Below are 26906 nucleotides of genomic sequence, written 5' to 3'. Positions count from 1 at the left end.
GCTGAGCGATAAATATGAATTTGGTTCTGTTCACAGTTTGAAGAAAATTAGTGGAAATCTCTTTTTAAGAAGAAATAATATTTATATATTTAAATTTTACGTAGGTATGTTATGTTATATTTTTCGCGTGTTATTGAAATCTCCAAACATTAACCGTGCTAAAACCTTTATTTTCAATGCAACAGTTCTCCGTTAATTCATATGTGGCAAGTTTTCTCATGAATTTCAAACGATTTTCCGTAATGCCATGACGACCAGGATCGCCAATTAAAATGATTTTGCCATTCGAGCTCAACTTGTGCATCCAAGGCAGTAGAATTTCGGCAATTTCTTCATCGTAGAAAAGGTCTCCGATGAATACCAAATCTTCGGTTACATTCGAGCCAATTAAATTATCGTTTGAGATAAAGAGTTTCTTTATATCAATTTGATTTAATTTGGCATTTAATAAAGCAGCAATGCCAGCAACTGAAAATAATTATTTTGTTTAATAATTTTGTGAAAAAAAAAAAAATTAAATCAGCTGTAGTCACCTTCGTCAATATCGTTTGCTATAGCATATTTCGCCGTCTTCTGAATGGCTGCAATAGATGTGGCACCACAACCACTTCCCACATCCAGTACAGACTTTCCTTTCACAAGTTCTGGGGTTTCCAAAACATATCTGAAATTTTGTATTAAAATATTTTAATGTATCCGCCAAAGAAGTGAATATTTATAGTTATCGTACTTGCTTAAGGCCTGGCCCCCTGGCCAATAGAAAGCCCAAAACGGATCATTTTTAAAGACTTGATTTTCCTCATTCAGTTGTGGTTCATAGAAAAGACGACATTCCGGAGTAATTAAATGCAGAGCAATATTTGGTGTAAGGTGTTGGCGAGAGATTTTGGTTTCCCTCAAAATGTCTTGTTCAATTTCGTAGTTTTCATGGAAGCTGAAAGTAAAAGATATGTTACATTATTGAACGGAAAAAAATAAATTCAATATTTTAAAAATTAATCAAACTGGGAGTAAGCAAATGGGAACCTGAAAAAAAGAATTTGAATCATAATTAAATGCAACGGTTTGAAACTTTTCTGCACATTGTCACATATAATTCGAAACCTTTTTTATTTGTAATTCAATAAATGTAATATAAATTTGGAATTTTTCATAACACAGACTTGCTGTTGGAAATTATAAGAAAATCGTGAACGAACTCCGAAAAAACTTTAATTTTGTTTAAAGTAAAAAAAAATTGATGATCATTTTATGGTAAATATTGAATTTACACATTTATTTTATTCCGAGATCCATGGTGAAATTTAATATAGAATTCCACAAAAATTAAGTATTATGGGAAAAAGTCCACCTTAAAATTTTCAATTCGTTCCAACAGTTCGTGTTATGCCTTTTCAGTACTCAAAATGCATAATTTGTTTAGTTTGACAAAAATAATCAAATTTGATATTGAGGACTCTGTTGGAAATGTGTACACCTAAGCCTTTTTTTACACGGTAGATTGGTTCCAGAAGAAGCCGTGTAAAAAAAAAGAACCGTGTAAAAAAGACATTGATCTTATACAAAAATGGGTGATTTGTTCCTAATCTCTAAAACCTATTAAAATTAGTGAAAAACAAGAATTTTTATTTTTTTCTTTACCAAACACGTCTTATTGCATTAACAGTTCACAAAATATTAACACGTTTCAATTGCTCTGACCAGTAAATTTTATTGTATGCACATAGAGCTATTCACATTTGCTTTGACCAGTAAAACTTGTTTGTACGCGCTAAAGGGGAATTCACTTAAATCTTTAAGCTAGTGTTCGCAAACTATCGATGGTTTCAGACTTTTTTCTTTCATAAATACTTTTTTGATATGAACATACTTCGCAAAAATTAATTTTGACAAAAAAATTTAAGTACATAAAATTTCAAATCGTGCTAAATGGAATAAAATCGTGTAAATAAATTAAAAATATTCAATTTTCAAACCGTGTTATATCAAAACCGTGTAAAAAAAGACTTAGGTGTACTTTAATTGTACGAAAAGTACTAACTTTGGTATTGGTTGAACGGTTAGAGCTGAAATCATGAAGTTTGATATGAATGTCACTGTTCGTGTTTGTAGTTGAATGTACGAAAAGTGCAAAATGTGCCGTTGGAGGGAAGGAGGTGGTTTTGGACACGCGTAGTATAACTGTACGAAATGTATGGTAATACATTTGGGATTGGGTCTTAGGATAGGCCTGTAATTCTGAAATTTGTTATAGAGACTACATTGTTTTTTTTTATTTATTTGGTTAATTGTTTGGCTTAAAGTCATTCTTTTTTGAATTTTTCCTTTGTTATTCATCCAATATTTCGATTTCCTCTGGATATCATCTTCAGGGATATTTTTAAAGTAAAAGCTCGTCTATTTAGTTTAAATGTCACTATCAAACTTTTATTGAATGAGAAAGGAAAAAAATGTCGGAAATAGCATCAAATTTTAGAATATGTTTAGATTTGTTCGAATTGGTCACCTTTGGCACGAATTATGGACTTCAAACGGCCGAAAAAGTCACACGCTGCCCGAATGTTGCTCTGCGGTAATTTGCTACTACTGAACAACGAATGTTTTCTCATCGGAGAAAACCAAATTCGACAGCTCACCACTTTCGGCCAAGCGATGCAACTCTTTAGCTCTTTTGAGTCTATTTTCTTTCTGCTGCGATGTAAGTTTTTGTACTTTTTGGAATTTCAATGGCTTTAACCCGAGCTCATTTATCAATATTTGCCGAATGAAATATTGCCACTGCTACGCGGGTTTCGGTCAAGTCGTTTCTTTATTTTTGGAACTATTTCTGCTGATGTTGCTGAATTCTTCCGTCCGCTTCCTTGAGACACAAAAGATTTATTCACATTTAAATGCTGGAGTGCTCTAACGATGGTTACTTGTGGTTTCCCAGCCAAATATAAAGAAATCACACTATCACACTTAAATTCCATCACGAATAACTTTTTTCTGGAAAATTCTCACAAAATGCTTTTTAACGCTTGTAATATGAGCTGTCCCTGGAATAATTATAACAGCTGCCGTACGAGTGGCATACAAATTACAGCAGTCTGAAGTTGGTTGCAGTTTTTTCATCTCACCCTGTATAGTTTTGAGAGAAGGAGATGGATTTGGGAATGCGTACTTCGAAAAGTACTAATTGGTATTAAATTTACGGTTGAAATTGGATATTAAGGTCACTGTTAGTTTCTAGGATTTAGAAATAGTGGTGACCAATATTTATACCCTACACCACAGGGTGCTCAGGGTATTATGTCTTTGTGCATTTGCTTGTAACAGGCAAAGGGAAACGAGATAGAACCATAGTTCCTTTTGATGATCTGCGTAGAATCATATTCTAAGTCGATTTATGCATGTCGTCCGTCCGTCCGTGTATTTTTGTAAACAAAGTACAGATCGCATCCATATATATTGTATATCTGATTTTTAATTTTTGTCCTCCGCAGCCGTAATATGCACTCTGTAACAACGATATGTGGGCAAATGTATCACATACAGCTAAATTTTATCGAGTTCGGTTCAGGTTTGGATATAGCTCCCAGATATATACTCGTCCGCTTTGCTTTTTATTGTGCACCAAACGTGTAATATTAGCCCAAATGATAAGGAATTTGAGTGTTTGTTTTCTCTTTCGAGACGAGCTTAATGATCTGAAATTTGCAGTGAAAAGGAAAGCCAGATAGACACTATCACACACTCACCACTATGCGACGCGTTTCGCCGTTGGTTAAGCGGCTCATCAGGCATATTTGATGTGGATGATGGCTTACAAGGGCCGTTCTCTGGAAAGTAGTATATATTTCGAACTTATTGCAAATTAGCATATGCGAATTATACACTAGAAATTCTCCAGGTTCGACTCAAGTTCTATTGGCAGATCTTTTTCACAGCAACGTTTTTTTTTTTTTTTTTTTTTGTTTTTTTTTTGTAGTGATGGATTTTTTGTCCACAACAACTACATTGCTTCCAATGCATACACTTGTTTTAGTGCTGCTTTAGGAAGACGGGTTAATGGCTCTGAACGTAGAGACGGCAACTTCTAGTTGGCTGCACACAGAGGTCCGCGGTTCAAATCCCACAGCCAGGCTCGGCTGAATTTTTGAGTTTTGCCTTATTAAGGCGAAGATCATATGTTTTATGATTTAAGTGTTTGTTTTCTCTTTCGAGACGAGCTTAATGATCTGAAATTTGCAGTGAAAAGGAAAGCCAGATAGACACTATCACACACTCACCACTATGCGACGCGTTTCGCCGTTGGTTAAGCGGCTCATCAGGCATATTTGATGTGGATGATGGCTTACAAGGAAGGAATTTGGTTCTTTCGACAAAATTTGGTCTAGAAACAAGTATGTCTAATTTGGTGTAATTCGGTTCAGGTATAGCTATAGCTCCCATATATATTGTTCATGAATTGGTGGACCGACTCTAACATTTTAAGGTGGACTTTTCGCTGACAAATTGGCTGGCAATACCAAATTTTGGACTTTTATCTCTATCCCTTCAACCATGACGAGATTTAGTACCATTTAGTACTTTTCGTACAATTGTAGTACTCATATTCCAAACCACCTCCATGTATCCAGGCAATACATGAACAAATTTAGTACTATTTATTACTTTTCGTGCGCTTTTAGTACACATATGCAACACCGTCTCTTTATGACGAACCTATGATCAATAACAACCCCAATACCGAAAACTCGAAATCCCAACTCGATCCATGCACCCTAATCCAAAGTATTCCAAATTTAGTACCATTTACTACGGTTCGTACACTTAGTACATACTTCCAAAACCACCTTTATTGCTAACCTTGATTGTAACCAGGGTACATCTATCCTGCACTCCATCATTGACTATCATTCCAAATTTCAGAATTCTAGCTCCTTCCGTTCGTTAATTATTGACATACTGATTGTTTAGAACCATAATCTGGGTCGATTTATGAATATCTGTCCATGTACTTTTGTAAGCAAATTACAGATCGCCATTATTGTCCTATTGAGATGATATTTTGCATACCTTCATATCATTGTTTTATACTTGTTGAACTTATACGTGGACGACTGCCGGTATCCGTTTTGGTCACTTGTTATTAAAATATATTCTACATTTTGCGTCCAATCCTTATACATTTGCGAATAAAATAATCAACATAAAATTTATGTATATAATGCTAATTAACATTGCTCTCATTCGATTCAAGAAATATTTTCTCCTTAGCTAGATGTTTGCATTCCAGGAATTCTGGTCAGTTCGAAACAAATCTTCAAATAAAGTCATAGTCAATTCTTCACATAGTTTCATTCAATTAACAGTTATAATTAAGGTTCAATAACGAATCGGATTGATGGAATATGTGGATGGCAAATGTTGGTGTTGGAATGTACATTGGTATGTGTGTACTGTACCTCGATACGTGCTGCAGTGCAAGTACGAAAAGTAATGCGAACCACTTTATGCACGTTATGTTCGTGTGATCTTCGCACAATGGAAGTGCGTCCAATTAATAATTGACACTGATAAAAACGTAACGAACAAAATATTTTCTTCAGAATCGACTCGATTTGGAAAGTACATAGTGCATAGATGACTGCGTGATATTTTGGAGGTTTGGTGAAATATTATAGGACAGAAATATGCCGTATTATTGACATATTAATTTTCTAAATGGAAGTGATAGTTTTCGGTTAGTTGATCAAAATGCTAAAAGAGTTTTTGGTTTTCAGGCCAAACTTTTTTTAGATCCTTTTATATAGCCTTAATCATACACAAATGGTCTCCAATATTTTGTTTTATAATTCACAAAATTTAAGATATAACTGCTTCACTTGAAGACGTTTGTTCCATTGTGTTCATCCTAGGAACAATAAAGTTGTAGGTGATAGGAGAGATATAGAATCAAGAAAGAGAAGAAGGGTTTTATGGAGAGAAACATATGTAGCAGAGTGGTCAGCCTAGTTAGAAAATGATTTTTGAAAAGTTTTATATGATTAGATGGGAGAAGAATGGAAAGCTTTCAATTTCCCAACTACTAAATAGGCAAATATTTTTTTTGATAATATGGGAAAACTGCGTAGTGGATGTTTAATCGTCTCTAGTTTCATCTTCAAAAAGTCCACAGACCTACTAAATGACAGAAAGGAACTTGTTCTTCTTCTCTTGATTACTGCTGAAATGGCCTTATTCGATAAGAGACTGTTTTGAATCAGCGGACATAATAGCTTATTTGTGGCTTGAACGCCTCATAAATTGGTAGATCAACCGACAGGGAACCAATAAAACCTAATGAATTCACGGAGGACTTTCATGCAGTCGAGAATGGCTCGCGATTTAATGACATTTGCCTTGACAACATGTTTTAATTCATTTCGCTGATTTCTTTGGGTGCTAACTGCCTTCCTACAGAAGATTGTCGATGGGTGAATGTTTTGCATATAACGATACCTCTTCCCTCCCAAATTCCTAAGCAATATTGTCTGTGGTTAAACAAATTCAAATGCAGATAAAGGTATTAAGTCAATACAGGAAAACGAAATAAACCCATAGTTCTTTCTGCATAGAATCACATACTGAGTCGATTCATGCATATACAAGCCCTATTGAAATTGGTGTTGTCCGATTTCATAAGTATTGTGCAACAAATGCGTTATATCAGTCTGAAAGAAATGCATTTTATCACAGAAGGCCAAGTTCAGTCCAAAAACTATCTGGCAATTTTGGCGAATATGAGTTCAGATTTAGATATAGCCCCCATACATACTTTACTCCGACCTCAGTTTAATTGCGCGTCATATGTGAAATATTCCTCCAAAAGGGATGGATTTCGGCACATCCGACCAAATGCAGCCCAGAAGCAAGTACTGAATTTTGGTGAAAATAGGTTCAGATTTAGCTATAGTTCCCATATATAACATTTATCCGATTTGGTGTTTAAGTCACTCAAATTCGTTAAACGCACTTATGATATTTGGTACCAGATATAAGATAAACCTCAAAAATAACTCTTCCAAATGTTATCTAGAACGGTTCAGATTTGGATATAGCTCCCACGATGATAATATCGATTAATACAAGCGGAGAGCGACCATCGGCTGTTATGGCGGCCCACACCATCACTATGACCGGCGCTTGAATTCTGGGGGCCAACCGAAGGTGCACATTTTCAGCTGACCTCTTTGGCAAGTAAACACGATCATTTACAAACTGCTGGACAACGAATGTTTTCTCATCGGAGAAAACCAAATTCGGCAGTTCACCTCTTTCGGCCAAGCGAAGCAACTCTTTAGCTCTTTTGAGTCTATTTTCTTTCTGTTGCGGTGTAAGTTCTTTTTGGAATTTAAATGGATTTACCCCGAGCACATTTTTCAATATTTGAAAATCACACTACCACGCTTGAATACCATCACGAATAACGTTCTTTCGGGAAAATTCTCACCAAAATGCTTTTGTACGCTTGTAAACAATATAATGAGCTGTCACTGGAATAATTTTAACAGCTGTCGTACGAGTGGCTTAGAAATGATAGCAGTCTGAAGTTGGTTGCAGTTTTTTCATCTCACCCTGTATATCTTCGTTCAATTTTACTTTTATTGCGCGCCATATGTGTAATATTAGTCCAAATAGGATGTATTTTGGCATATCCGATTGAATTCAGCCTAGGAGCAAGTACTTCAAATTTGGTGAAAATATATAACTCTACTAAAATGTATCGAGATCCTTTCAGATTTGGATATAGTATATGGCGCACCAAATGTGTAATCTCAGCCCAAATTGAGCTATATCCAAATCCGACTGACCTTGATAAAATAACAAAAAGTTTTTCAGAGCTGTATCTGATATCAAATGTCATTGTTGTGAAGTGCATATTACGAATGTGAGGAACTTAAACAACAAATTGGATGAAACATATATAGGAGCTATAGCTATTCCTGATCTGATTTTCATAAAAATGTAAGTAGAAATCGGATAAAGATATATTTATGTGATAAATTACAATCTATATTTGGCGTAGCAAGAATGCTGTGTGCCAATATATTTAAAATGTGTTAATTTGTAAATTTAGAATCATTAAAAATTAAATTCGTGTATTAATAAATTTCTGTACCTAATACAGTTTTCAAGATATGAGTATAGCGATGATAAATTTGTGCCATTTAATATACTTATTACCTTATCTACATTCATTAAAATTTTATTAAAATATTTATTTCTGTAAACTTTAAATACTGGGCAAAACCAATCAAGTGGAAGGTATTTTCAGGCTGGTTTGTATTACATAGAGAACAGATTCCATCGGTATTGGCTTTAAATGCCTTTGAGTTTAAGTCAAGCAAACTGCCTCTAGCTTTTATGATTAGGCTGGTTGCACGTGATGAAAATTTTACAGTTAAATTTGGGATCTCAATATAATCTAGCAGAGGGTACAAATCATGGAACTGAGAATTTCGTGCTGCTACTTCAAAATCAATTCTTTCTTTGGAATGTAGATGCATAATAACATCTTTCCAATTGAAGCATAGTGGAATGCTATTGTTGGGATGTATATAATTTATGACTTGGCATAGGGTTGTCCATTCGTTAGCCCATGAAATTTTCAGTTCTAAGACGTATACAGCCAAGATTCGAGGAAGTTGATTTGAATGCAATTGCAGGACTTTTTTAACATAACAGAAATGTGATTTGAGTGTAGAAGAGAATATGGAATTTAGACCAGTTACCAGATACAACATGTAGTTCGGTGTGTATTTAGGCAGGCATAACATTTTCTTTATGAAAAATCTAAACAATTTTTCCACATCATCATGCTTCTGGTATCCCCAAACCTGAGAGGCATAACACAATATTGATTTAGAGTAGGATTCAAATATTTTTAACATGTAAGATTTGGAAATTTTTGGACTTTTGATATATCTTGACCACGTCGAATTTATAGCAATTTTTGAAGCTGATAGTTTATTTATTAAGTGCTTCTTAAATGAGAGATTTATCTATAAGAATTTACAAGTTCGATGTTCTGGTTATTGAAGTGAAAATGCAAATCAGATGGTATTCTGGTACCAGTTCTAAAAATCATTATTTTGGACTTCAAGAGATTAACGTTTAGGCTTCATTTCTGACAATAGTCTTGCAGTATAACAATCATTTTCTGTAAACCTGTAGGAGAATCTGATAACAGAACAATGTCATCTGCATATAGAAAAATTTTAACATTTGTGTTGGCGACAATGAATCTGAATCAAATATTTTTTGCAAGGCGATGACAGACCTTCCAAGAATCCCTATTGTCAAGTTTCAGCTGATTTGGTTGGAAATTGTTGCAGAAACGTCTAAAATGCAGAAAATCGGGAGGTGCCCTTATAAGGAGGCTATTCCAATTAGTGGAGCTGAATCAAGCATCTTTCGGAAGGAGCAATAAGAACCCGAAATGCCAAGTTTCAGTTGATTTGGTTGGAAATTGTGGCAGTTCTCAAAGTTCTCAAATGGGCCATGTCGGTTCACGTCTTCGTATAGCCACCATACAACTGTACCTCCCAATTTTCGGTATTTTTCCCCTCCACCATATCATAGAGTGTATATTAAGTTTGTCATTCCGTTTGTAACACCTTGAAATAAACATTTTAGATCCCGTTCGTCGGTCCCACTCAAACTTTTGAACTCAACTCAAATGTATATTAAATCTGCAGTATTTTTTGTATTGAAAATGGGGCATGTAGGTTCACGTTTTGGTGTAGCGCCATATAATGGTACCTCCCTATTTTCGGTATTTTGGTGATTTAAGCGACAATATTCACCGTAATTGTTTCAAATTTGGAATTTGAAGTTCGTAATGGATACTAGGGCCTATGACAGAAAATTGTCTGTGCAGGTCCACGTCTTCGTATAGTCCTCATATAACGGTACCTCCCGATATTCACGAGTTCGCTTCAGTTTCCACATTGGAAGACAACATTGAAGCATTTATTCGTGAGATACCAATCCGAACGTTGGAAAGAGTATGCCAATATTGGTCAAAGGGGTTAGACCATTCGAGGCGTAGTCGCGGACACAATTTGAATGCTTTTAAAAATCAGGCTTTATAGGAATATATTTTTGAAATCTGGGATCCTAAATGGATGGATTTCCGCAACAAGGATTGTATTTTGGTCCAACAAACGGAGAGAGATATCAGTAGCCGATTTCTTTGTGAAGAATCCAGGTATTATTCTCTCCTCTAACTTCGAACTATCCGCATAAACATACATATTCCAGATATCATACCTTCTAGAGCTCTTTTGAGTCTCTGTCCGGCACAAGGTATTGGCTCTAATACAATGGGAAAATGGGAAGCTACTCATCTTAATAGTAAATCGTGTCCTATTTTCACGCACTATTTTTATTTCCAAGAATATTGTGTAATTTATCACACTAAATGGCTCTTTTTGTTTTCTTTGTTAAATTTTAAGACGCCCTCCAATACCCATCCCCACCTAAAGTAATGCGGAATGAAAAAGCAAAACATTTGCATACGTGCTGATAATGCTGTTGCTAAGTTCGTTTGGATTACTTCCAAATTGAGTTCAAAGTCCAGTAACGGCCAAAATTACTTTCATTCTTTTTTTAGACGTTCAAAATAATGGTCTACGTTTTTTTGACCACATTCATGTTGAAGCCAACTTAACACCTACCCCGCCAACAACAAAATTATGCTGATGGTCGATCAAACAAAGAGGGAGCCGAAGAAAAAAACGTCATAATCGTAACACCAAAGCCAATAGTTAACGCTAAACCTTTTTTCGCTTTAAAAAGAATTGAGTTCGTATTCGGGGGGTTCGAGTTTATTGAAAAATTATTAATTCATTAGCAATGCAAAGTCAATGCTTTTTTCGAATAAAAATAAAATTCCAAGAATGACTCAAAAAATAACGTCTGACATGAAATTCCGTCGATGATTCACTACAAATTTGGTCAAAAGAAGAGCGCCGCGTTCCGCCACCAAGTAAACCGGTAACAATTTTTTTTTCGAACCTGTTGTCAACTAAATTAGCGTTTTTCGCTGTATAATCTCTCTTGAACTTTAGCATTGAATTATGAAATTTAATTCGAATGCTAACCTATACGATTTGATAATTAAAGTCGTTGTATATTTTACAACAATGCCCATGTTTGTCACAACGTATCTTCTCGGTTTGGAGCGATCGACAGCACGTTGTTTGTATCACGTGCGACAATTTATGAATGAAATATTTTTTTTTACCCACGAACGCGAACATACACGGCCGATTGAGTTTGTGTGATTGATGTGAACATTATTCGACGAATTTGTTAGTTTCCAAAATTCCCACACTTTAAGTGTATTATTTGAAATGTGCTCGCTCCAACATAATAAGGTGCTAACAAAAGTCGAAATCACAAATCAATTGGAACGTGCCAGGTACACAATTGACGTAACAATACATAGAAAAAAACCACAAACATTGGGAAATTTATGCAATAAGTTCAATTGATTTGAGGAAATACGTTTTTTGACCCCTCACCAAATTTCTATTCTCCACGAGCGCTGAATATTAAACAACTCTATGGGGATCTAAATGGCATCCATGTATTGGGGATACACCGGAACTTTGAGAATATTCTCAATATGACTTTAAATTTTTAATAAACTACTTTAATCTATTCGGCGGTTATAGTGTTTTCCCAAAATATGTTGTCCCACGTTACTGTTCCTATGTACTGGTTTTGTTTGGGAGAACATCATTCCAATTAAGAGTTGACAAACCAGATGCCACACGTTTGTCAATTTTTTAATTGGAAGTAACATTACCAGGTGCCCGGCCATAATTTCCATTGCAATTATGCGGATTAACTCTGTTTCCAAAACGAACATAATCCCCAAGGGGAAATTTACCGTTTTGAAAAATTTCGGACGTAAGAAAGAAAATATCAAATTTTAGAATACGTTTAGATTTGTTAGAATTGGTCACCTTTGGCACGAATTATGGCCAATGAAACGGTCAATGAAACCGACACACGCTGCCCTAATGATGCTCTGCGGTATTTTGGACACTTTGGTATTATTAGTGCCAACCTTTCCAAAATACTCCAGACACAATAGTCCAACGGATTGGTATCCGGAGATGTTGGTGGCCATTGTGAGCTGGAAAGGAAACGAGAAACCTCATTTTGTAACTAATCTTGGGTGGCGCTTGCTGACTGCGATGGTTCTGAATCCTGTTGGAATGTCCAAGGTCTGCGGTCAAAATGTTTGCTTGCCCAAGGCTTTAATACACCCTCCAGAATATTTTCGCGATAATATTCGGCATTTATTCTGATGCCACGGTCGATTAACACGAGCAGAGAGCGACCCACAACATCGGCCCACACCATCACCATGGCCTGCGCTTGAGTTCTGGTGGCCAACCGACGGTGCACATTTTCAGCTGACCTCTTTGGCAAGTAAACACGATCATTTTGTTTGTTTACAAACTGCGGGACAACGAATGTTTTCTCATCGGAGAAAGCTAAATTCGACAGTTCACCACTCTGGGCCAAGCGAAGCAACTCTTTAGCTCTTTTGAGTCTATTTTCTTTCTGTTGCGGTGTAAGTTCTTGCACTTTTTGGAATTTCAATGGCTTTACTCCGAGCTCATTTTTTAATATTTGCCAAATGGAATATTGTGATACCTTCAGCTAACTAGAGTTTCGATCGAGTCGCTTCTTAACTTTTCGAACCATTTCTGCTGATATTGCTGTTTTCTTCCGTCCACTTCTACGATACGCTGCCAGTATCACGGTAACTAGCGACACTAGGTACGGGACACAATTCCATTACGAATAACTTTCTTTCTGGAAAATTCTCACCAAAATGCTTATGTACGCTTGTAAACAATATAAAGAGCTGTCACTGGAATAAGTTTAATTGCTGTCGGACGAGTGGCTTAGAAATGACAGCAGTATGAAGTTGATTGCAGTTTTTTCATTTCACCCTGTATGAAGGGATTTCCACAAATTTTTAAGTACTTGCTTCAAGACGGAATGCTGAATTTGTATGTGCAAAAATCCACTCCACGTGGAATATGGATATGTATGGGAGCTATATCCAAATCTGAACCGAATTTAACATAAGTATTTCTGAGCTCTATGAGATATCTGGCACCGAGTATCATTGTTGTGGAACTAGGGGTATATTTTGTTGCCTTCTGCATATTACAAACAAATACAGAAAGACATAAAACCCTGTAGGGTATAACACAGGCACTGGAATATATCCTAATAGTTACTTCATTGGTAATACATTAGTTTGTTATGTTTATATCGTAATGAGCACAAATAGAAACCAAACGTTTCCAGGTATGGGTTTGTCAGCGAACCGACTGATAATTTCTAATCGTGGAATTAAAGATTTTTCCATGACAAAAAGGTTAAATTTTTGAAAACGATCTCCAATGTCGTTAGTGAATAAAGCCGCATATTTTCCTTCCCTTGGCCTTTTTTCTTTCCAGTATAAGGTGAATCTTTTTTATGGAATTCAGTTTTATTTTTAAAATATATTTCAAAACATATCAACATATCAAAACCTCAACAAAGTCGGTTTATAAAGTAGTAGGTAGCATTGGGGCAGGCTTAAAATAAAGCTTCCAAAATAACATAAACAACGAAAAGCAAAAACAAAAAAAAAAAAAAAACGGCAGACAAAGAATAAATTTTGCGATACACATTGCATTAAACAAAGGACAAGCAGACAAACAAACAAACAAACAAACAGAGCGATCCATCGATCGAAACCATAAAGGTTGTCACTTCAACAGAATATTCTCCTTTGTGATTGTGTGTATGTATGTGTGTGTATTGGAATTTTTGTTGGTCTCACTATTAAGCCAAGAAGAATGTGGTAAAACCCAATGGTAATAAATAAACTCACTTGGCATCAGTTCGCTAGCCGGCCAATGAAAATAGCCATACCATCCGTGCCTAAGTAGCCAACAGCAGAGGGTCAACAATGAAAACAAGTTTTGAACACCAAAACCTGGCTTTAATTGACGTAAACGGAAAAACTACCAAGAAGCCAAGTTAAATCGATAGCAATGGACGAAACGCTACTTGTTCTTGTTTGCACAAATGCTGCCGCTGTTGTTGTCGTTGTTGTTGGTACCCGGCGCAGAAGATTGTCCAAACTAAATGTCCGCATTTTTGGGGGAATTTTATTTTATTTTTTTTGCTTTCAGCATGACATGGCATTTATTTATTTTTTTTACGAAATATTTGCAAAATGCCCGCGATCGGTAAATTTGGTTTGGGAATCGCCAAACAAACAATGAATGGCTCAAAAAATGAAACGAAGAAATAAATAAAACAGGCTAAGTCCGTGTTACCTAGAAATTGATTCGAATTCGGTCTAAATAAAAAATTCGATCGATTTAGATTTTATGACGTATCTGATTGAAATGATAATGTTATTCGGCGTTGTTTTCTTTGTTCATACGCACATTCGTACATATGTACATATTGTGTAACAAAGGGCATAGAATTGGAAATTTGAGTTTAATAACCTGTTATTGATCATTGAAGCCGGAGTTGCTTGCTTTATTTTTGTATTGATTTATAACCATTTAATTGAGTTTAATTTAGAACATTTTTTTTCTAAAAATAAATTCAAACTGAAAATCGATGCTAGATGCCAAAAAGATTTCAGTTTACTATACAATAAAATCCGTGCCAATTTAGACTGAAACGTAACCATGGGAACCAAAATTCAACACCATTGGACAATGGTTGGTGTATCATTTTTTCATACTGGGGGAAATATATATGGGAGCAGTATCTAAATCTGAATCGCCTGCCCTGTAGACCATATATAATATCTTGTATTGAATATGATTGACCTATTATGGTTTGAGTTTTATCTCAACTAAATTTTACCAAGATGAATTCGGTCGGTGGGCTAGATTTTGATCAGATACAGGGCCTTTGGTGCAAAATGAAAGTAAAATAAATAAATATAAAAAATATATATATGTTCTCCACTAATAAACAAATGTTGTTTTTATAAAAAACAATAATAAAGGGATAAAGCCTGACCATTTTGCAACAACAAAATACTACGGTATCCCGAACAAACAAGTCAACACTGTTCTATATACATGAAACTCTAAAACAGTTGCCACCAATTTAAGAAAAGGCGATCTAAAAAATACATGGGCTGACAGAACGGACATGCTTAAACCGACGCAGAATGTGTCGTCTCGTTTTTAAATGCTCAGCCATATGGCTAGGGATGGATTATCATTAGATATGGTCAACACGTGCCTCATCGAAACAACGGTTTTAGAGACAAAGTATCTTTTGGGCCAAATCCATTTCAGGAGATTTGGAGTCCATCTAGGGGTTTCCGTCCGTCTACATGGCTCGAAAGGAGTATCTGATTTGGTCCAAGCTTGGTACATCGTCATATTATTAGCAAACTTAAATTAAGTTCGGAGATGGGAATATCGGTCCAACCTTTTTGTACAAAAGGTCAACATTTTCATAGAAACATCCAATTTAGTTCAAACTTTGCAATTCCCAATATTCGCATCAGTGCTAGGTCAGGTGCGAAAAACATCGACCCACTCCATAATGTACCACCCCCATAAAGGGACAAAATTTTGAATAATTATAACTCTTATAAAATGTAAAGTAAGAGTCTTCCATTTTCGAGTATCTCAATATTTTCACCAACAAAAGATCTGGTAGAAGATGAAATATATCGGACCACTCTTTCTGCTACCTCCCACAACAAGGGTCAAAATTTTGGTCAATATCTAGTATGAAGAATAAATATATCCGAACACTCCTTCTGGTACCTCCTACACAACCGGTCAAATTTTTGAGGAGGATTATATCTCTTATGAAATGCGAAATAGGAACTTGATTCTCCTTAAATTTCACATATTCCAATATTTCTACTAACGAAAGATCTGGTGTGAAGATGGGATGTATCGGTTCGCTTCTTCCGGTACCTCCCCCGCATAAGGGTCAAAATTTCGAATAATTATATACAAGGTGGCGCAAAAGTAATCCTCCTATCAAAAAATTCTATAGATTTTACGATTGGACCCTAATGTCTTAATTACAGCCAAAAAGTATAAAACAAAAACAAACCAATCAGAGATCAGATGTGAATATGGAATTTATCAGCCAATACCATCTGACAAATGTTTCGATTTTCTTTAAATTTTGAACATGCCAATATTTATATCAGTATTAGATTAAGTGGAATGCTTCTATCCGCTATATATATATATATATATATATATATATATATATATATATATATATATATATATATATATATATATATATATATATATATATATATACACTATATCACGGTCAGATACGAAATGGACAATATTGGCCCTCTCCTTCGGAACTTCCCGCAAGGCTGAGGGTATACATTTGTCGGCAAAACCGATTGATACTGTTTAACTTATTCTTTTTACAACCAAATACACAAAGACATAATACCCTGTACCACAGTGTGAAGCAGGTTTCAAAAGTTTCGGTATAGGGCCTTAATAACCCAATATCGACGGAAAGTCTTAGTGTGACCAAGCATTTGTGGATCGACTGACTGCGACAAGTGCATCAAGCAAGATATCCGTTTTTAAAAGAAGGTTGGCAGGACCGAAGTCGGAAGAGGTAATGTCAAACAGTTTAACAAAACAATTTGGTCGTACATACTGATGATAAAGAAGATCGAAATTTAAAGTAAGAGAGAGAGACGCCGAATTTGGTCAACGAGAAAGGGATGGCGTACATCAATACTTTTCCCTTTACTCCCTAACACAATAGCCAACTCACTAATTAAGCGAACAAAATTTCTCGGCATCATGTTCGAATTTAAGGCAAGGACAAAGCTCGACTTAATCGCCGGGGCAAGCAATCAACAAAAGAGTAGCATAACAAAGGAACCCCCACTATCTGTTACGACAAAGGGTGAAAATATCGTCGCCATTGAGCAAACTAATCCGGAAAGTTATATAAGTGGTGGGTTGGGGGTGCCAAGTTTTTTAACTGCCAAAACACTAAATCGCACAATTTCCTTGTTCATGCAGTTAATAACCTTGTTTAACTGTATGAGGGAGCCAAGCAAACTTCTCTTTCTATCATCGATATTCCAACCAGTATGCTAAAATAAGTTTGGGTTTCAGTAAGATCCACAAAATCTAAAAATACTCACGGGAAAATTGAAAATGATGGATTAAACAACCTATAGGGAGCTGTGGAGACTTTCTGGCAACATTTCCGTTCCAACAAAATGTGTGATATATATTTCACACGTTGATCACACAGAATATACATTTCATCTGCAACATATTTTATTTTAATGTTTTTAGCTATTCTGCCAAGATTCGATGTTATGTATAAGGTCATAACAAAGAAACATATTGTAGTACCTATATATAAATCATATTGATGTAAACCCCGAATTAAAACGATTAACACGAACACTGAAACTAGCAATAAGTCTTCTTTTCTCATCCATTAACACAATATTCATTTTTACCTGCAAACTTGAAATGGATATCGAAGTGTGTTGGTGGTAATCCAATCCGAAAGAAATACCATAAAAATGATGTTGCTACTCAGTTACGCCATTGTAACTGTACCCCCGGTAAATGTTCGACGTTGGAGACCAGTGTTGCTGCTGTTGGTAGGCATCGTTACGAGTGCTCCCAAAAAACACGTTTTCGTCCACGTTTTATTGTTATTCAATTATTTATGATATCAAGACAAGGGAGCTAAGAACAATGACAGCAGCAACAATAATGCTAATGGAAATTTAAAGCATCGACGAACGACCTTGAGACAGACAACCAGAAAACATTGAAGACGAGGCGACATAACCATAAAGGATGTTTATTTTTATACAACATTTCACAGATCGGTATGCACGCCCATATAAATGTTGAATTATAGGTTTTATTTGTAGAATAAATTCACGTTATTGGGAACAGTGGGAATTCGAATACACTTAGGAATGTAGAGGAATGAAATTTTATAACAATAGAAGATGACTTATAAATACGAACATGAGATTCTTGGCGAATGCTTCACACTTTCACATGGTACTTCCAAATCTTGTTGATTTTACTTGCTCCAAACACGAAGGAGGAATGTTATTTTACTTAGAAATCTTGCCGATCTTATGGGACTTTAGAAGTATCTTTCTATCTCATGTGTGCAAAAAAATTATTCTGTGTCCATGGTTGGATTTTTTTTCAAAATTGTATTTTTTGTAAATTTTGTATTTCATTTTTACTAAAAAGTTCATATATAATAATCGAATCCGATCTTTTGCATATGATACTTGCACGGAGTATTTTATTCTCTAGACATAGGAAATATGGGTCAACGTTTGAGTACAGCTCTGATATATATTAACCGAAATTCATGGTTCGAAATAGAAAGCCTATTGCCCCGGTTCGTGAAATGTTTTAAATTTTAAACGGTGAAAAAGGTTCCACAGTTAGCACAGTCTTAAAAAAATTGAAAATTTTGTATGCGCTACAAAATGGAGTAACCTAAAAATTACGCAGGGAACCGTTAATATCTTCTGAATTAAAGAATCTTCTCATACCCGACGGAATCAAAAGGGCCAATCGACATTATAACTTCAGTGTGCCAAAGAAAAGCTAATTTATCTGAGCTCAAATAATGTTTTTTATGGTTTGAGTTGCAAGATGTTTGATAACGTGTAGGTGGTTACAGTTGGCCACAGGGACCTTGTGATTTGATAACTTTCAACTTTTTCTCTTGGGAGCTATATCGATTAAATGGATTCGTGAGGAATATGCCAGCCACTTTGAAATTTTACCGCTTTTCAAACAATTTTCTGCAAACAAAAACGATTGTATTGGTAATTTATTTGAGGTAGATCGTACCAACTATGATCCTTATTTGAACGTGCATCATGGCTTACCAAATAACTTTGCTGTACAGTGCATGATATGACTTCGATAAGTGCAAAATTTCATACTATTCGGGCTGATATTACACGTTTGGTGCACAATAAAAGGCAAATCGGACGAATATGGGAGCTATATCAAAATTTTGACTGATTATATCCAATTTCAATAGGGTTTGTCCTTGGGCCAAACAAATGATTTGTGCAAAATTTCATCTCAATCGGATAATAAATGCGACCTGCATTTTGTTCACAAGAATACATAAACAGACGGACGGACAGACGGACTGACATGCATAAATCAATTCAGAAAGTGATTCTATGGAGATCCTCAAAAGTTACTATGGGTCTATCTCGCTTCCTTCTCCATGTTACAAACAAATGCAAAAAGACATAATACCCTGACCACTATGTGGTGTAGGGTATAAACATTAAGTTCGGCCGGGCCGAATTTTTAATACCTTCCACCTTAGAGTAATGGAAACACTAGAACCAATTATGACCCACAAATACCAATTTTTAGACAAATCCATGAAAAAATGTGGCAAAAATCATCAAAATACCGAATATCAGAGGTACCGTTATATGGGGCCTATACAAAAGCGTGGACCTATACATACAATGTTTCGCCGCACGAACTAGGACACATTATGACCTACAAATACCAGTTTTAAGAAAAATCCGTGAAAAAGTGTGGAATTTTAGCGTGTTAGTGTGTTTTCTTTATATTTGGCTGGAAAACCACAAGTGGCTATCGTTAGAGCACTCCAGCATTTAAATGTGAATAAATCTTTTGTGTCTCTTACCATCGCTCGTTACCGTGATACTGTTAGCGTAGCCCGACGTCAAGGAAGTGAAAGGAAGAAAACAGCAATATCAGCAGAAATGGTTCGAAAAGTAAAGAAGCGACTTGACAGAAACAACCAAAATTTCCGGCTACCAATCCGTTGGACTATTGTGTCTGGAGTATTTTGAAAACAAGGTTGCACCAAGCAAGCGCTTCGCCGGGATTGGGCCAAAATACCGCAGAGCAACATTTGGGCAGTGTGTGACGGTTTCATTGGTCGAAGGCCACAATTCGTGCCAAAGGTGACCAATTCGAACAAATCTAAACTTATTCTAAAATTTGATGCTATTATCGTCATTTTTTGATTCCATTCAATAAAATTAAAAAAAAAATGTAAAAATGGTAGCGTTGGACTTTGTTGCAGTTTTTCATCTCACCCTGTGTATATGGGAACTATAACTATATATGAACCGATTTTCACCAAACTTTGAAGTACTTTCTTCCAGGCTGAATTTCGTCGGAGGTACCAAATTTCAGTCCATTTGGACTGATATTAGTCATTTGTTACACAATAAACCTGAAATCGGATAAAGATATATACGGGACCTTTATCCAAATCTGATCCGATCTCTATAACAGTTGGCAGAGGTATTTTTAAGCTCCATAAGTTATCTAGTACTAATATCATTCTTGTGGAGTGTATATTACGCATGTGATGGACTTTAAAGTACTTGTTTCTAGGCTGAATTAGGTCGGCTGTGCAGAAATACATCCTATTTGGACGTATATTACACAATTCTCAACAATTCTGTTCAAAAATGTACCGTTGTATAGATTATATGCCACAACTTGGAAATTCGGTGATCTGGGCAAACACGCAAAATGACTTTGGTTGGTTATTCCCCAACACGGACCACTTACAATACAGAAAATTATACTTAGCTAAAATAAATGCTAGTAAAATTTTATGAACATACTTCATTTTAGTTTGGAAACTAACAGATGTACGGACATCGATTTCCTTGCTGGTTTTCTATGCCCCATAAGCCAAGCTCTTAAACCACCTTGTAGAAAAAGATTTACAAAATATTGACAAGTTAATTTCTTAATCTTGCGGAAGAGACTAAAACAGTCTCAAACAGCAATAAGATTTTTCACTGCCGAAAAATTCGTAATTTTTATGCAGATCGGTTCAGATTAATTTATTTGAAGCCTTGAAATTTTACTCTAAAATGTGTATTGTCTAAGATCATTGGCATTAAGAATAGTCTACTTTAATCAACTGAATTGTCATGGTATTAGGTATTTTCACTGGATAAAATCACCCTGGGAAAACGTTTGAATGACACTCCACGTTTTGCAATATGTGGTGTGGCAATATATACATGGCCTAAGTAATGTTTGAATTGGTCTGTCCCTTACAACTTTGCTTCTACAAAATTATTTTTATATTTCGAATATAGTTTTAATAACTAAAAACCCTAAAATATGTACACAACAATGACTGGAATCCGTTACATGCCACAAAAAAACTTCTCCACGGAGATTGCGTTGGCTATTTTTAAATCAATGCCTAGACATGTGGCATATTCTCCTGGCACTTTGTGATGACATTGGATGAACAGACCAGAGTCCAATGACCGGATGGCATGCAACATACATATTTTGACCTGTCAATTGGAACAACTGTTTCTCTTCCTTCCCCTACTCCTCCTCCTTGCTTGGTGTGATACTTACGTAAGTACACAGCAAGGATGAAACAGAAAGAGAAACAGTTAAATGGTTAAAAACGTTATGGCTATTTATGGATGTCGTCTTGTCCTGAATGACCAGTTTTGTTTTTTTGCTAAGGTTGTGGGGACAAAACACACACCTGCGCACATTTTCAGCCTTTTCGAGTGATAACGGCAGCCGGAGATCAAGGTCGATCATTTTGAATCTGGTTGTAATGAGAATGGTTCTGGCTTCTTGTCATGTAACTGGTATAACAGAATGCTTGACAGGATTTCCTGCCAAGGATGCCACTATAAATAGTGCGAGCAGTGGCTGAGTTCTTCACAGTTTTCGTTGGAACTTCTTACGAGGCATCAGTCAACCAAGCAATCGAAGCTATTTGGATGAACGACGCAGTTGTTTGGAAGTTCTTCGTGGAAATATAAAGAAAAACTAATCGAACTAATCAGCATCATGAGATTGTTTCTCTTAAGTCTGTTGGCGGTGGGCAGTGTCCATTCACTGGCCATCGGTTATCCCTACAAGTCGGGATTGGTGGGCTATGTTCCGGCCCGTGGTGAATTCCCCGTTCAACGTTCTGTGGTGCAGGGCTATGTGCGCTACCTGGACAGTCATGGCGTTGAACGTTTAGTGCCGTACAGTTATCCTGAACCGCTCTACGGTGTCAGACAAATCAGCTATGTTGGCGGTGTTCCAGGCGTAAGTAGTCCCCTTGCTGCAGTACCCCAACACGACAGGTCACGTGAGTTTCAACAGATTCGCGAAGCACACTTTCACGTCTATTCCCTGCAACAGTACCAGGCATTGAAGCGTGAAATTGATGCTTTGCAAGCTGAAGGCTCAGAACCGCCAACCGATTTGTTGGACAAGTTCCAGCCTTTGGAGAAAATCGCTCTGACCTCGGACTTTAGTTTAATTGCTTCACTGCCGGACGTGAAGCAAGTCTATGATGAACATTTGAAACTATTTAATGATGCTCATATCAAAAATTTACAGGCTGAAGTTGTCCACAAGCCCGCTGGAGAGATTAAGACTTATGGCTTCCATCAAGCACCGTTGGCTGTGCCCGTGCCAGTGGAAGAGTCCCCCGAACAGAAGCATGCCCGAGAGGAGCATTTACGTATTTACAATGAGCAGATAAAACATTGGCAAGAGCTACAGGAACAACATGGCCGTCTGGTGTCGGAGGTGGCGCCCAAGGTACACCAGACCACTGTTGTTGAGCAATCAGTCAAGCAAGTATCTAGTCAAGATGATGGCTTAACCGAAGTTGAAAGAGCCACCCAGGAGCATTTGCGTTTATGGAATGAAGCCAAGTTGAGGGCAGAAAAGGCAAGTCAACACGATAGTGTTTTAGAGAAGTCTCACCAATCTGTGGACAAAAGCCATGTTGTGGTGGATAACGCGCAAAGTTCGGGCCAAGAAATTCATGAAGTTGTTGGCAAATCATCCTTAGACCACATTGCCCACATCGCCGTGCCCCAACCCAAAAACACCGTCGTCGAGGTACCCCAATCCGTTCCCCATGAACAACATTTCATTGTGGATACACCCGAAGTAGTGAAAGCTCGTGCAGAACATTTACGTTTGGTGGAGGAAGCCAAAACCAAGGTGGCCAGTGTAGAACATGTTGATGATAAGCAAGAACACCATATCCAGGTGCCACAGGTGAAATCCGTTGTCCACGACATCCACAACATTGTCCATCCCGTTGGCATTCCTGATACCCCTGAAGTTGTTAAGGCTCGTGAAGAACATTTGCGTTTGGTACATGAAGCTCAGTCCAAGGTACATTCTGTGGAGCAGAGTGGACGCACAGTGGACCATCATCAGGTTGAACATGAAGTCCATCCCCAGATTGCTGACACACCCGAAGTGGTGAAAGCCCGCGAAGAACATTTGCGTTTGGTAAACGAGGCCAAACTGAAAGCCCAGTCTGTGGAACATCATCAAATCGATTCTGTTCACCCTGAAATTGTTCATCCCGAAGAAACTCCCGAAGTCAGCCAAGCCCGCGAACAACATTTGCGCATTTTCAATGAAGTCAAAGCCCACGTTGAGAAGGAACAGAAGTCTAGAAGTGAACTTGGCCTCGAAGCTGCTGAACAGGACCGGCCAAAGGAAGAAGAAAAAATTCTTGAATTGGAACGCATTCGTGAGGCCGAACGCTTGCAAGAGGAACAAAAACAATTGGAATTGGAGCGTATGCGTGAAGCCGAACGTTTGGCAGAGGAACAGCGACAAATGGAGGCGGAATTAATGCGTTTGAAGCAGGAGGAAGAACAACGCTTGGCATTGGATTTGCTGGAGCAACAACGTCAACTGAAAGCTGAACAGGAACAATTGCAGCAAGGTTTTACTACTGTGGAGTACAAACCAATTTCCATACCAGATTCTATTGCAGCTTTGATGGTGGAAAAACAAGAAACTCTGAACAATGAAAGTCCACAAGTGAAAAGTATTGTCGTCGACAGTCACATTCAGCAGCCCGTGCAACCTCAAATAGTAGTTCCGGTCGTTGCTCCACAATACGGCGAAAATCCATTCCTGAAGAATCTCGTAGTGGACTCCAATGTCAAGCAGGTGGTACAAGTTCAACAGCCAGTTTATGTTGAACCTCAAGTGGGATCGGTAGCTGTTCCATCAGCTGAACCAGTCGCTCGTTACATCCAATCATCGCAGCAGTCTTTGGGCACCAAACACCAACATATCAAAGATGATACCATCAAAATTCCCTCCGTAGATCATGCGAGCTATCAGCCAGCCGACACAGCCGCAGCCCTCATCCATCTGGAAAAAGCCAGACAAGAACATTTTCGTGCTCATGAACAGGCCTTGGAACAATTGCGTCTGGCCAGAGTACAGAATCCATCACTGAAGGACTGCAATCATTGATTGAAAGAAAATGCGATTCCCACCTCTCCCCACCCCAGCCACTCCACTTTATAAGGCATAAGTTTACTGATTTTATTAATGATATATTTTTCTAATTTTTTTAATCTCAACGAAAAAAACTTAAGAGAAATTTGTTAAATTTTGTGAATCATTTGATATGAGTGTAGGTTTTTATAGGTATAAAATATATAGGTCAGAGAGAAGAAAAGATGAATTAAAGAGATATATATGTACGTAATGATACTCGTATGATATAAACGCATATTAGTTTCAAAAGCTACAAAAAACTATAATCAAAAAATGTTTTATTTTGTTCTTGATAAGGAAGAAGCGGGATTCGTTGCTAGGCAATAAAAAATGGAAAAAAAATTGCTGGAGATTATTTAATATCATTGGGGATTAGGACAAAGCACCTCATTGCCAAAAAATGAGTTTGTTAAGTAAAAAATTGCCCGAGTGACTACTTACAAAACAGTACCTACCAAACTACCACAAAGTGCTACCAAAAAAAAAAACACTTGTTCGATTTGTTGTTTTATTTAGATGATGGAGGGATTGAACTTGCGATCCACTGATTGGTAGTTAAACACACCATGCATTTTAACGAATAGAAGCAGTGGACTAATATTTTCCATAATTTTCTACGGACTAAATATGGACCATATGATGTAGCTAATGGGACATATTGATACATGTCTAAACCAAAGTCCATATTTCCACTGTACATGTTTCCTTCACTGTACACCAGTTGAGGTACTTTTCATTCCATTTCTTCATCCTACACACCCATACACAAAAACTAATAATTCTGGCTCTATTTCTACACTCTGCACCAAATTTAATACGATCAAGAAGTCTTCAGGTCGGCAACAGCTGATGTTAGACGACTTAACCGGCGGCCGCTTATACTTTTCAATCGATTCGCTTCCACCTCTAATCGGTAACTGCTTCACTTGGAGACCTTTGGTCCATTGTGTTCATCCTACGAAGATAATAGGAGAGATATAGAATCGAGAGAGAGAGAGAGAGAGAGAGAGAGGAGATAGAGAGGGAGAAGAAAGGGTTTATGAAGAGAGTTTTTTTGACCAGAATGTTCTTCCTAGCCAGGGAATGCTCTTAGTAAATTAGTAGATGATGAGATCTAAGTCTGAGAAGACCGTCAGATATTCTATCCACCAAATAGACTAAGTTTCTTGCTGGATAATATGGACATCTGTACTAAGATATAGATGGGAGCTTTATAATCTTCTCGAGTTTACCGAGATTATAATGATCATCATACCAAAATGTACAATTTCAGTTTTTTTCTCACACACTATACAGTACGGATTTCGAAATCTACATCAAAACGTAAATGCTACACACTCACCGTGATCCTAATACCAAAATGCTAAATTACTGTCTTATCCCAAAATGTAGTACTTTATGTACGTACGCGTCATAGTACGAATTTTCTCCTTCGCTCTTCTTCTACTCTAAATATCAAATTTATTAGCATTTAGTACTTTTAGAAAAGTACATCGTGCGGTTTTCCAAATCTACCTCCTCATCTAAACGCTATACACAAACAAATGCACAACTCCAGTCGCATAGTATATACTATAGTACGAATTTCTAAATTTACTTTTTATATATTTAATAAGCAATTTCGTACCATTTTTAGAGCGACCTTTTTATTTCAACCCAACTTAACAGCAGTGACCCATCAAATACCACCTACATATATTTACCCTAATTCCCAAACTTAATTCTCACATAATTTCAATTGGACTACATTTAGTCCATTTTAGTATTTTTGGTAAAATTATTGTTCAAATTTCCCAGAAACCTTTAATACGTTTACATACAAGATCAAAAACCTTCATTCGAAATTTCAAGCTCTATGCTTTACCCTAAATGATGATTTTAACATAACTTTTTTAGTACGTGTTTTCAAATTCACCTCCATATATCAACCCCAACGCGCCAATACCAAATTTTAGATTTCCAATTCTATCCCTTCCCCAAATACCAAATTTAGTACCATATAGTACTTTTCTTAATTTTTTAAGCATTTAGTAATTTTCGTACACATTTCCAAACCATCTTTAATTTTCTAACCTATCACCAATAGGGATTTTTTTATATAATTTCGCATAATCTTAGTACATTTTCCAAAACCACGTACATATATCAATTCCAGATACCAAAAAAGACTTCAATATCAAATTTGAGGATTACAACCGTATCCCATTACCAATTTAGTGCACACCAATATCCTACACTTCAGCAGCAATCATAATTCTACATTTCAATACATATAAGTACGAATTTTCAAAGCTTCCAACTTTTGGCAATCCTACACTTCAAATTTCCAAAACTACATCCATACCTTTACCACACATTCCCATAGAATTCTTTTTTCCAAATTTCAGAATTCAAGCTCTATCGGTTCACCACAATTCTAATTTGTATCCAATTTAGTACACATATGTACAAAATTTCCATAGCAATCTGCATCATACAAACCAATAGAAGCCTTAT

The 26906-nt window shown here is 36.6% G+C and overlaps 2 protein-coding genes across 2 annotated transcripts; one reads left to right on the top strand and one right to left on the bottom strand.

Annotated features, from left to right (window-relative positions):
• Positions 1 to 130: 130 nt before the first annotated feature.
• LOC101897241 (electron transfer flavoprotein beta subunit lysine methyltransferase) lies at positions 131 to 17721 on the bottom strand. Its single transcript, XM_005186766.2, has 4 exons — positions 17654 to 17721; positions 731 to 934; positions 534 to 664; positions 131 to 468 (listed from the first exon to the last, which is right to left on the bottom strand). The coding sequence occupies exons 1-4, from the start codon at positions 17719 to 17721 to the stop codon at positions 131 to 133; spliced, it is 741 nt and encodes a 246-aa protein (XP_005186823.2).
• A 4117-nt stretch (positions 17722 to 21838) lies between these two features.
• On the top strand, positions 21839 to 24495 carry LOC101897420 (interaptin). The gene is made up of 2 exons (XM_059120680.1): positions 21839 to 22176; positions 22210 to 24495. The coding sequence occupies exons 1-2, from the start codon at positions 21942 to 21944 to the stop codon at positions 24381 to 24383; spliced, it is 2409 nt and encodes an 802-aa protein (XP_058976663.1). The 5' UTR covers positions 21839 to 21941; the 3' UTR covers positions 24384 to 24495.
• Positions 24496 to 26906: the final 2411 nt, after the last annotated feature.

Source organism: Musca domestica, unplaced genomic scaffold (genome assembly GCF_030504385.1).
Source record: "Musca domestica strain aabys unplaced genomic scaffold, Musca_domestica.polishedcontigs.V.1.1 17, whole genome shotgun sequence".
Lineage (NCBI taxonomy): Eukaryota > Metazoa > Arthropoda > Insecta > Diptera > Muscidae > Musca > Musca domestica.
This window is presented reverse-complemented; position numbering and strand designations above follow the sequence as displayed.

Bases quoted from the DNA above. Each gene is read 5' to 3' on its own strand.
- LOC101897241 (XM_005186766.2), bottom strand. From the start codon at position 17,721: ATGCCTACCAACAGCAGCAACACTGGTCTCCAACGTCGAACATTTACC. The intron at 665-730 runs GTACGATAACTA...ACAAAATTTCAG, and splicing joins GGGGGCCAGGCCTTAAGCAA to ATATGTTTTGGAAACCCCAG. The intron at 469-533 runs GTGACTACAGCT...AATTATTTTCAG, and splicing joins AGCAAACGATATTGACGAAG to TTGCTGGCATTGCTGCTTTA.
- LOC101897420 (XM_059120680.1), top strand. From the start codon at position 21,942: ATGAGATTGTTTCTCTTAAGTCTGTTGGCGGTGGGCAGTGTCCATTCA. The intron at 22,177-22,209 runs GTGTTCCAGGCG...CCCTTGCTGCAG, and splicing joins ACAAATCAGCTATGTTGGCG to TACCCCAACACGACAGGTCA.